Source organism: Pistacia vera, unplaced genomic scaffold (assembly GCF_008641045.1).
Source record: "Pistacia vera cultivar Batoury unplaced genomic scaffold, PisVer_v2 Contig127, whole genome shotgun sequence".
In the NCBI taxonomy this organism is placed as follows: Eukaryota; Viridiplantae; Streptophyta; class Magnoliopsida; order Sapindales; family Anacardiaceae; genus Pistacia; species Pistacia vera.
In genome coordinates, this window is record NW_022195325.1 from 1,078,351 (window position 1) to 1,090,973 (window position 12,623).

Here is a 12,623-nt window from a genome sequence, read left to right on the forward strand (position 1 = left end):
GTCAAGAAGTTTACCCAACAATTTCTCAGCATCATCCTTAAAGCCAACAACATGGTCATCTTATACAAAGGAGGTGGCTCTTCTCAGTTATTTCAATCTGTAAAGAGCATTGTCCTTTCCCTCACCTTTGTTACCAATATCCTCAAGGCGGTACTGTTGACATTTCCGAGAAATATCACCAAGTTTCTGTCTGATCTCTGCGATCTTCTTACCTATGTTGTACTGATTGACAGCCTTTTTTTCTTTGCTGAAGAAGCTTGACTACATTTCCTTTTCTTCCTCGATTTCAAACGCAAATGTATCCAAGACATCCTCAATATCATAAGCGAGGTCTCTAATTTCAGATACCCACTTCCTTATAACATCATCATCAACTTGTTTTCTTTCTGCATCCTTGACGAAAGATTGCATCCATTCCAGTTCGTTCTTTAGCGACTCCACTTCTTCTTTCACTCCTCGGAAGAGCACAGCTGCTTGGATAAGATAATCCCCAATCTTGTTCACCACAAATGAGATCACAGCATCAACCCTAGCTCTCAACCTACTATTTTTTTTTCTCTCGTTTTGGGTACTGCCCAATTCTCTACTGGCTTGATTGATCAAATTTTCGTTAATTTTTGTTACAATACAGAAAATGGTGATATAATAATCGTAGAGACCTGAGCCAAAGCAAAGCATAACTGAAAGCCAATGAAGAGAACTGCAGGAATTAGATGCCTTACCTTTTGAAAATGAAAACACAGCTTCATCACGTCAAGCATATATAATTTTGTAAAATCCGTTAATTAAACCTGAAATAAATAAAAAATACCCTTAAATAAATATTTATATAAACATTCTATTACTTCAATGTACCACTCTCCCACTGATTATTTGACATGCGTACAAAAAGATTTAAAAAAAAAAAAAAAAAATTATAAAATATTAAATATATTATAAATTTAATTAAAACAAATTCTTTTTCCTCTATTTCTTTTTCTTCCTTCCCCTCTCACCACTTTCTCTCCCCTCACGTCTTTCACATTACTTCTACATTCAGCAAAGCATTTTGGCTGATGATGTTCTATCGAAATTCCAAAAGTACCAAATTAAATTTGTGGAAAGATCTAACCCAATGAAGACTTTGAAAGGCCTGAGAGGTTTCTTAGGATTGACGGGATACTATCGAAGATTCGTATGTGACTATGGGAAAATTGCATGCCCATTGACTAATATGCTGAAAAACTTGCAGGACGTGTTGGATGTGCCGGTTCTTTATATAATTCTCATGGGTTTGATTAATTGAATTCATTCAAAGTAGAACTAAAAGGCAGGCCTAAATCAATGAAAGAGCACCGGCTCTGCATACTCATTGTATTTCCTAGAATCAGCACAACTAAAGTTCCCTACTGGAACCAACTCATCTTAGTCACTGAACAAGATTGCTTCAAGACAGAATATGACAGAAGTTAGAAGTGATTATTTTCATTACCATTTTATCAATTTTTAAACCATTCAATTGTAATAAATCAACAGTTAAAAAATTTATCAACAATTTATATAAAAAATTTTAAGTTAAAAAGATCAAATAAAAATAAATAAAAAAACCATATACCCTAAAGCCACCCAGCACAATCTTTGCGATGAACCAACTCCCAGAATTTGGGAAGCATATGTTATTTTGAGTTTGAAATTTGTTGAGTGAGGTTAGGTTTTTATGCTGGAATTTTTTCCTCGGTTTATTCATTTTTTTTTAAAATTAATGGTAAAAGATATGATGGGATCCGTAAGCTATTGTTGAGATCCATTGTTGGGCGGTTCATTGATGCTACATGGAAAGCGGTGATGATGGTGGTTGTTATGGATGGGGTTGATGGGCATCGGAGGGTGGCCTGGTGGGTGTGGTTGGGGCCATTGGGTTGCTAGGCATGGGAGGTTGAGGGGACATTAAGATCTTTTGGTCTTATGCCGTTAAAACTAGCAAAAAAGACCATTTTTAACAAGGTTTAAACTTTAAAGTAATTATCCCTCTATTATTAGAAGTGGGATGCCATGCAGAAACTATCAAATGAGGTGAAGAATTGAGACCAACTTCAGGGAAACATAATCAAACTCAAGCACCATCTATGAAGCCTAAAACAATATTGGATTCATATAAAAATAGGAACTTTCTGAACGCGGTCTTCCACAACCAAACTAACCATTTCATGTTACAGGTTTGAATTTTCAGAGAGAGAACCTGATACTTGCAGAATGCTGGAGTTTGAAGGGCCAACAGTGTCGATGAACCCTCCTCAAATCGACAGCTCTAGTAGGGAGATCCCCGTCTCCAGCAAATATGATCTTTAAAGATGGCAACAACAGGGCTATCATCATGAAAATGCCTCCTAACTTTCTTATCAAACTGCTTCAGCAGTTTGTATGTTATATCCCTTTCACTTGCTGCTATATCTAAAGCTGTTTTAAGAAGTCTCCTGGCAACTCCCTAACATTTAAGGAAAGATATGTAGAAATTAAATGAATGAAGTGATAATGAAAGTGAAATATGTACTAGATGCAATAAAGTACCATACATATCATGGGTTATTATGAACAATCTCAGCTGCCTCCTGATTTGTCAAGAACTCCCACAGCCCATCAGATGCGAAAATGAGAAACTTGTCATTGGGCTGTAAAACTCAAGCGTAAATGGATGGTTCAGCTATCAGCACAGGCCGACAGAGTGATATATAGGAGAACTGTGGGAGAAGCACCAAAAAACTCTGGTCGCTTCAAGTATGCATTATCAATAGTTCTAGATACCTATATCAATGCATACACATTCAAACCAATATGTACAAAAAATATATAGAATGCAATAGAAGAAGCAAACCTGAAGTATGCCTTTGACACACCATACTCCATGCTTCAAAACTACAATATTTGAATCATCTTGATGCAATGACTTGAGTTCTTGTCTGACCTCCTCCACAGATGCATTATGATCTCTTGTTAATTGTTTAGCAACTATCTAATTTGATCTACCTAAAGAACCGATTACAGCTTGAGAATCACCGACATTAGCAACATATAATGTCCCCGTCCAGATGACTCCAACTAGACAACAGGACCCCATCCCTACAATTGATGCATTTATTCTCTGTGTTCTACGCACAAGAGTAAGAAATCCATCCTCAGTTGTAGAAAAAGCAATTCTAAGAATATCCTCAGAAAACGCACCATTTTCCTGAGCAAGCCTGGGAAATGACACACAAGATGCAACCTAGCACTTTAGCAATCATGCAAAGACACCAAACAATGCACTGGACAATGAATGGTGATCTCACAAAAGCATTCAGTACTACACAGAGTACTCAATAGGAAGTAAGAACGCAATCTAGTTCATCTGAATTAACGTGAAAATCCTCCTTGTTCTGGGTGTTTCGGGTGGTGAACAGACTGCGGCAATTGTGCCTCCAATACACATACAGCCTATATAGCTCTTTAAATATTGACCATAAATTCCATCTACACAGACTCAATAAACACTACTAGATATACACTAAAAACAAGATGATCCAATTCCATTTCAAATAAACAATATCTCCAAAAATCTTTTGACATCATACTATTTACCGAGCATACACCAAGTATCAAGATTGAAAACAAAACAAACATAAAACAACGCCATCAAAAGATCACTTCAGATACCATCAATCTGCCCCTAGAACATGTATTTATAGTGCAACCACAAACCCAAAAGCTTATTGAAACATCAACAAAAGCCATATTCAAGCAAAAATATATGTATAATTAACCATCAAAAGCTAAAAATTTATGCACAATCTAGCTCAAAAAAAATGCATATATTAAATAAAGAGAATAAAAAAAGCACTAACTCATCAAATGAAGGAACATATTGTCACAAATGAAACAAGAGGCGTCAGGTCCACAATGGCCATCATAGACTCCAACAAAGGTAGCATCTCGTCTTATCACCACCTGGCTCTGCTCCTCCATAACACTATTTGCTTGCACCTGAGCATAGGAGAAGTCGCAACAACAGTGTTTCTCCAGCTCTCTGCTCCAAGTGAGTCCTGAGTAGAATTAAATTCCCTGATATTTTTCCACAAGCTAGTGGTATCCCACATTCTGAGTTATAACAAAACCCTTCTGGTTAAAGCGAAAGATTAGTGAGTTTCTGAGATGGGTTTGGTTCACAACCAAAAATGATGTTTGATCAACCAAAAAAGAGTGAAACCTTGAGGAAAGGGTAGATATTTATAATTTTAAAATAAAAAAAATGAAAAATCAATGTATCGTGAATTGTTATTAAAGGTATAACCCAGGAACGTTTAAGTATTTTACCTCTTAAGTAGGTAAACGTGATTAAACTACAATGTCAGAGAGGAGCTAATTGCATTTTCTCTTTTGGAGTTTTGGCCATTTGGGGTTCATATCTCGCCGTTAACCCAAGCCCAAATCAAAACCCATGGCTCTTGTCCGGCTCTTCTCATCCAGGGCCACTCGAGCCCACCAAAACCCAGAGAAACTCTCACTCTTTCCCTTTCTCTTCACATTTTCGCTTCCATCTCCAGCAAGACCTCCTTCTCTTCTTCTTCTTCAGTACTATCTCAACCCACATTTTTCAAACCCAACGACAGATCCGACCCGGTTATCTCCCATCCCTGCCCTGTAACTACTTCGACGGCAAGTGGATCTATTCCCCCAACTTCAGATTCAACGACAGGTTTCTGAGATGAGTTTGGTTCACAAGCAAAAATGAAGTGTGACCAACCAAAAAAGATTGAAACTTTAAGCAAGGGTAGATAATATCAAGAGAGACAATTATACTCAATTTCATATATAATTTGCTAAGACGATCCAACACAAAGTTTGTACCATAAATTTCTGGTTAAGATAGCAAAGTTGTTTATTGATGATCAAATTATGACCAATTTAAAGGTCTTGTTTTAAGGTGTTCATCATGCTACTCCCTCTTTGACTCAAAGAAACTATAAGAATAATGTCTGGCTTGAAAATTATCAACTGTTAAAAGTTTACAAATGTGTCCTTAGTTTCTCATCAAGATACAAATGGGATCAAAGATATCTCACCAAATTCATGAAACATCATCAAAATCAAAGCACAACCTTGATATTGGAATAGAAGTTAATAAATTACACGAAGTTTGAATGTATATAGACCCCGATATTTGAAACGGTAAAAATAATATGTAAAAGATAAACCTAAACTTCTCAGGATCATCACCAAAGGGTGCATACAATGATAAAGAAAACAGGCTAATAATTTCGGCCAATGAATACTTGGACAAGGCGATGATGCGGAAATGAAAAGAAAAACCGAAAGAAACAACAATAAAAGTAATTATTTGACTCTTAAAATAGGGTTGTATAAGTGATTTTTATTTTTTTTTATATAAAAGTGGCTGTAAAATTGAAGATTGTTAGCAGAATTTGTTTTCAGAAACACAATCCTAATAGGACTGAGTATTTGTGTGTGGGGTAATTTTTCCCTTGGTCAATTCAGGCAAGCCAATTCAGTTCTCTACATCTGTTTGGGAAGCTTGACAAGATTCAGCAAAACTCAAATAACAGAAAGGGTTCTTGACACACTATCACTGTGGCTGGAACTCTATCATGCAAGGGGTGAGTGCTGGTGTACCAATGGTCACTTGGCCTTTTTTTGGGTTGTCCCATAGGCAATGAGTTTTGGAAGGTTTGGTCGACGGATGAATCGCCTTTGATAGAGAGACATAAGATCAAGAAGCGTTGTGTGTAGTCATAAATGATGAAGATGAAACATTAGAGATAAGGAAGAAAGTGAATCATCTCAGGGAATTGGCAAAGAAAGGTGTTGAAGAAGGGGGCCATCTTACAATGACATGAAGGGTCTGATTCAGAGAAATCAAAATGTACAAAAAAATCTTGAGAATTGGTAAGTATAGGATATGACATTTTTAAATGGTCACCATTTGTAAAAGCTATTTACTACCAGCTAGCTATTAATAGCATATATCATATGATTTGCAAGTGGCATGCATTTGATGCATTTAACAATAGAAAATAACAACTTCATTTTGGAGACAAACCAATGTGCAAGAGAAGTAGTGCATCTAGAAAACAATGAACTGCATTGTAACAAGAAATGAAGGAGAAAACCTGAAAAGAGAACATTGAAAGGAAATTGATTTACACAATTGATTTACACATTCACCATGATCAGGGTTGAAAGTAGCTTGAGTTATTAATAGGTACGCTGCCATCTTCACATTCCCATTCAGCCGGAGGCGGGATTGATCTTAGTCTTTCTGGAATTCTTAACTTAGAGATCTCTGGAATCTTCAAGCCTCTAAGCATTGGCATTGAATCTTCATGTACTTGCCACTCCTCCAATGCATAGAAATCAAATTGTAGAATTTCAAGACGAGGGAAACCATTTGCCGAGCATATCATTTTCTTTTCATTACAGGAAACGAAGTTCAACACAAGAATCATGAGGTTTGGCAAATTCTCCAACAAGGCCATTGGATCATCCTTGAGAATTGTACCTGATAATTTTAAACATTCAAGATTTGGTAAGAGTTCCTCCATGTTTTTTGGTAGTTTCTCTATCTTCCCACTTAATCTCAAATCTACAAGACATGTGCAATGAGCAAGTGCCTGCCATGAAGCAAAAGATTGATCAGACAGCAACGTAATTGATAAAATTTGAAGGCTTTTCAGTTTGCCTATTGGTTCCAAATCAAACTCCTTTGATAATGCCAAATCCGATTCGATTCGAAGCTCCCGAAGATAACCCAACTTTTCAGGATTAATTTTACTCCAACATTGAATATTTATGTACTTGAGAGTTTGAAGCTTTGTCAAATTGTCTACCGGCAATGATCCTCGAAAGTTTCCAATTAGATGCTTTAATTCCTGCAACTTACAAATATCAATTGGTAGTTCATGAAGAATCCACTCAACACCATATATGTCAAGAGTTTGCAGCCTTTTCAAGTTGACAAAGGATGATGGAAAATGATATATGTATGCATTCCTTAGGCCCAAATATTTCAAGTGGATCAACTTTCCAATCTCTTTAGGTAAGCTTCTCTTACTCTGCGGTACTATATTCTTACTCTGAGAACCCTCAACATCGAGCACTCTGAGCAATCTGAATCTGGTGAAGAGAGGTGGTAAGTGCTGTGTTAATTTGAGTGATTCGTCCCACTTTTGGTTAAAGAAGAGAAAGGAACGCGACAATTGATTATAGTGTTGAAACCACAAATGCCTATCAACCTCTGAATAAACAGCTTGTCTTCGGCAAGATAATATGACCGGAGGGGGAGTTGAATGTATGGTTGCATCATAATAGTATGCGAAATTTGATTCCTTTGCTTTCTGAATAGCAAGATCGCGCAAAAGATCATGAACCCGACATGTGGCAATCCTCCCCCAACATCTTTTCTCTATTTGCACCAAACTTCTATTAATCAACTGTTTCAAATGACTCTCAGCCACTTCTTCCATTATTTGACCTTCTTTTTCTTGTATGAAACCCTCCGCCATCAGTAATCGAATTAGTTTCTCCACATGGATTTCGAAATCCTCTGGAAAAAGACTTAGGTAGAGAAAACTTAACTTCAATTCATAAGACAAATCATTAAAACTTAAAGCTAACAAAAAGGAGATCTGAATTGAATCGTCCCTTAGATGTTGCCAAATGTGATGATGTACCTTCCGCCATTCTTGTGGCTTTTTCGTTGACAAGAGTCCTCCTAATACAACTATGGCAAGTGGTAAGCCTCTACATTTCTCCACCATTTCTCTTCCCAACTTCTTTAATCCTTCATCTGCATTTGAGGTTTGAAAGGCTTTATCACAAAAAAGCTTCCAACTTTCACTTGGGTTCAGAAATCGAAGCTCATGGACATGAACTTTTTCATCCGAACGTTCAGCAACTTCTCTGATACGGGTGGTAATAATTACTCTGCTACCATTATTGTTATCAGGAAATGCTCTTTTGAAGCTCTCCCAAGCTTCTTTATGCCATACATCATCGATCACTAGCAAGTATGAGCGTCCAGTCAAATATTTTTGAAGATACCGCTCCAGATCTTCTTGACTCATCTTCTCCAGCTCCTTAAATTGACGTTCTTTGATCTTTTGTTTCTCCAGCTCCCACTCTTCTGCACTCATCTTCTTCTTACTTCTTGAAGATTCTTCATCCTCCCTTTCAAGCACGATGTGGGAAGATTTTATAATCCTTCGAAGAATATCTTCAGTTTTGTAATCTTGAGAGACTGAAACCCAAGCTCGATCATGAAACTTATTCTTGATATCATTGTTGTGGTAAAGCTTTTTAGCAAGAGTTGTTTTACCTAAACCACCCATACCAAAAATAGAAATCACGCCTCTCCGCGGCTGCTCCTTGTCAAGAAGTTTAGCCAACAACTTCTCAGCATCATCCTCAAAGCCAACAAAATGGTCATCTACTACAAAGGAGGTGGCTCTCCTCAGTTCCTTCAATCTGTAAAGAGCATTGTCCTTTCCTTCACCTTTGTTACCAATATCCTCAAGGCGGTACTGTTCACGTTTCCGAGAAATATCACCAAGTTTCTGTCTAATCTCTTCGATCTTCTTGCCCATGTTGCGCTGATTGACAACCTTTTCTCCTTTGCTGAAGAAACTGGACTCTGTGTGATTACTAGACTCTGTGTGGCTACTGGACTCTGTGTGACTACTGGAGTCCTTATGATTGGGTGTTTTGTGACCTGAGTCTTTACTGAAAATCGAAGAAAACTTCTTGATGGAAGCAGAAATTCTCCTCATCCCTTTCGGAATCTCTACTTGATTGATTTGAACTATATTCGGAGTCTCTTCTTTGATTTGAACTATATTCGGAGTCTCTTCTTTGATTTGAACTATATTCGGAGCCTCTTCTTCGTCGATTTTGAGCGCAAATGTATCCAAGACATCCTCAATATCATAAGCGACATCTCTAATGTCAGATACCCACTTCCTTATAACATCATTATCAACTTGTTTTCTTTCTGCATCCTTGAGGAAAGATTGCATCCATTCCAGTTCATTCCTTAGCGACTCCACTTCTTTTTTCACTCCTTGGAAGCGCGCAGCTTCTTGGATAAGATAATCCCCAATCTTGTTCACCACATATGAGACCACTGCATCAACCATAGCTCTCCAGCTACTATTTTTTTCTTTCTTTTTGGGTACTTCCCGATTGTTCACTGGCTTGATTGATCAAATTTGGGAACCAGACCATTTTTGGCTCAAAAAGTGAACCATCGCTTAAGACAAGGTTTATAACAATTTACTCCTCAAGGTTGGAGAAAATAAAAGACATCCAAGAGGACCAAGAGTTTCAAAATAATAACAAATACACTCAACAAAAATTTATTATTTATTTATTTATCATATAAAGACACTACCCTTTGTCTAATTATATATTATTTTCAGTTTTATTTCTTTAATTTTTATCTTTTAACTAATTTTTTTTCTTAAATTAAAATAACTAAAAGGACCAAATATTATTTTTTAAGGAAATCAAAAAAAATTAAAAATTTACATAAATTTAATAAAATGAAAAAATATATATTTTAAAAAACCTAAAAAAAAAAAGTCAAAAACGTCAGCTATCAAGCTCGTATTGTCGCAATCGATCTAGCCACACTTGGTCAAATTGATTCTGCACCAAGTCGTCGTGCCTGAAGTGGTTCAGTCTGGCCCCAATGGACCAGATCAAACCTTCTATGACTGATATGGCCTTGATCCAGCAACGCCTAGCCAAATCGAGGCTAATGCCGACCAGATTAAGGCCAGAATTGGCGCTATTGGCCTCCTTCTTCTTCTTTTTTAATTTTAATTGTCAGTATTTTAATTTTGGCTTTTTGTATTTTTTTTTTCTTTTTTAGTAATTTTAGTTTATTTTAAATAAATAATATAAACTTATATAATTATTATTTTACCCTTAAATTTAACTCTAAATTACTGTTTGTTATTTTTTTAATTAAATTTTTTGCAACTTTTACCGTCTCTTTGACAATTTTTAAAAGTTCATACTTGAATTATAATATAATATCTCAGAAATAATTATCTAATTAAAGTGGACACGAACCAAAGCAAAGGTATGGCTGAAAAGTTAAAACCCATGTGAAAATTGGACGGCCCGAGACAAAAAGTAAAGAGAAAACAACATGTTCTCACCCAAAGTTTCGTAAAATGAAGTTCCCACCCCTGGTTTCATAAATTCTAAATTCACACCCCTGGGTGGGGGCCGGTTGTGATGGCGGTGGTTTGGAATCGGGTAATGTAAGGACAATGAAAATAAAAAAGAAGAGAATCAACAAAACCAATAGAGATAGATGAATTTTACATTAGAAATCTGAAAGATGAAAGATTCATTTTAATACGATTGATATTTAAGTGAACCATTGAATGGGTTTCTGAAATATGGGTCCAGTGTTTATTTCCTTCGAGAAGAAGTATTGATGAAAGATGATTGTGTTATTTATTTGTCAATCAATGGGTTTTTAATTTTTCTACCTGTCACGTTGCTACTGTTCTTAATGTGAATTTCCTGGGAGTTCTGTGTGATTTGTGATTGTAACTCCTTAAGGGTAGAGTTCCTAATTCTAGGAGTATTGTGAGATCTATGCTTGTAAGTTTTGGGACAATAGGTTGGCCCTTGAAACTTAAGAAGTGGAATGTAAACAATTCGTTATTCCATTTCAATTCGTTATTCCACTTCAATTAGGTACACTAAAAGATTTGAGTTAATGAATTTTGATAAACATGGATGAGAAGATGAATTTTCTTGTTGAATTAGAAAGGACAAGGGGAATGATTGATGAAATTTTGTAGAAGATTTTGCTATAAAATTACCTTGAATGGATTTCGAATGGGCTATGATGGTGGTTTGGCCGGTTGTGGTGGTGGTTTGGACAGCGGTTGGAAAAGTTTTTATTTTGATCATCTTGAAGAAGTGGGTGAATATTTGGATAGGATAGGAATATGATTAGGAGAAAATTGTGAAACAAACGCACCCTGAAGGAGCGGGTCTTATTGAAATAAATTTAAAAGTTGGATGATTATTTTAATTCTATTAATTTGGGGTTAAAAAAATAATTTATTAATTTATTAGTCAAGAGTAATATGATAATAGCATCCAGCCTAAAAATCCTTAAGGGGGCGTTTGGTTGGAGGTAATAGAAGATTATTGGGGTTATGTCATCTTATATTACTTGATTATCATGTTTGGTTGTCAAGTAATATAAGATTCCGATAATCTTGCATTACCAATAATTGTTACTGTTAGTAATATTAGAGGTAATCTGATTACCTCAATTTTCTTAGGTATTGTAAGATTACCTTAGTAATCTTACTTTTGTTACAATTTTATCAGTTATTAATAAAAATTTCAGATAATAATGCCTCTGTTTTAAAATAAATTTACATTAATATACCACTTCAATTTTACCCTTGTTTAATTATGTTTTTGGACAATAATGCCCTTATATTTAAAACAAATTATAGACCACCACCTAGCCACCACCGCCGACAGCAAGCCAACCACCACGGACCGCCGCCGGAAACTCGTCGGAGTCCTTAAAAATGAGAGAGATTCGCTGGGAGGCTTCGATATGGTTGTTTCCGGCCATATTGATGGTCGAAAACGGTCATATCAAGCCAGATCTATTCCAGACAAAATAGATCTGGTCGTTAACGGCCATGTTAACGGCTAACTCTCGCCTCGTGGTCACGGTGACTTTTGGAGACTTCCGACAGTGGTTTGTGGTGGCGGCAAAAGGCGGCAGGGCGTGGGGGTGATTTTGTCATAAATCAAAGTTTTATATAAGCGGGGTTGTTTTAGCTAAATCTGAAATATTGGGGGTTAAAAGAAATTATTCAAAAATTAATAATAAAATTAATATTATATTAAATTTAAAAAGATGGCAATTTAGTAATTTAAATAACATACCAACCAATTTATTCCCCCTAACCAAACATATTAATATAACATACCCACCAACTAACCAAACACATTTTCTTAAAGATTCTCAGTAATCTTCAAGGTAATATAAAATTCCAGTAATCCAAAATTTCATAAACCAACGTTTGGTTAGGGGCAATGTAGGATTACTGGAGTTATGTCATCTTATATTACTTAATTACCACGTTTGGTTGTCAAGTAATATAAGATTTCGGTAATCTTCAAATACCAATAGTAGTTATTGTTAGTAATATTAGAAGTAATCTGATTACCTCCATTTTCTTAGGTATTTTAAGATTACCAAGGTAATCTTTTTTTGGTTATAATTTTATCTCTTATTAATTTCATTATTTTTAAATTTATTTACATGAATATAGTTTTTACTATTTCACCATAATTAATTAACTTTTTGGACAAAATTACCCTTGAATTCAAAACCAATTGCAACCCACCCACCTGTTGCCAGCAACCGCTGCCACAGCCAGCCGCCGCCGCTAGAACGACACACAGAAGGCTGGAAACGACCAGCTCGTGCCAAATCTAGCTATTGACAGCCATATATAATCTAACCGTCAAAGGCCAGATATAATCTGGCCGTCAAAGGCCAAATCCGTCATCGATCCGACTATCGACAACCAGATATGTCA

The 12,623-nt window shown here is 36.1% G+C and overlaps 1 protein-coding gene and 1 pseudogene across 2 annotated transcripts; both read right to left on the minus strand.

Moving 5' to 3' along the window:
* Window positions 1-261: 261 nt before the first annotated feature.
* Window positions 262-4,603, minus strand: LOC116121669 (annotated as a pseudogene).
* Window positions 4,604-6,013: 1,410 nt separating this feature from the next.
* On the minus strand, window positions 6,014-9,270 carry LOC116121707 (disease resistance protein RPP13-like). Of its 2 annotated transcripts, XM_031407648.1 has the most exons (2): window positions 8,901-9,270; window positions 6,014-8,870 (listed from the first exon to the last, which is right to left on the minus strand). In XM_031407648.1, exons 1-2 carry the CDS (start codon window positions 9,159-9,161, stop codon window positions 6,201-6,203), a joined length of 2,931 nt encoding a protein of 976 aa, XP_031263508.1. In that variant the 5' UTR covers window positions 9,162-9,270; the 3' UTR covers window positions 6,014-6,200. The 2 variants fall into 2 exon arrangements, with proteins under 2 accessions (XP_031263508.1, XP_031263507.1); XM_031407647.1 differs by having other exon boundaries at window positions 6,014-9,270.
* Window positions 9,271-12,623: the final 3,353 nt, after the last annotated feature.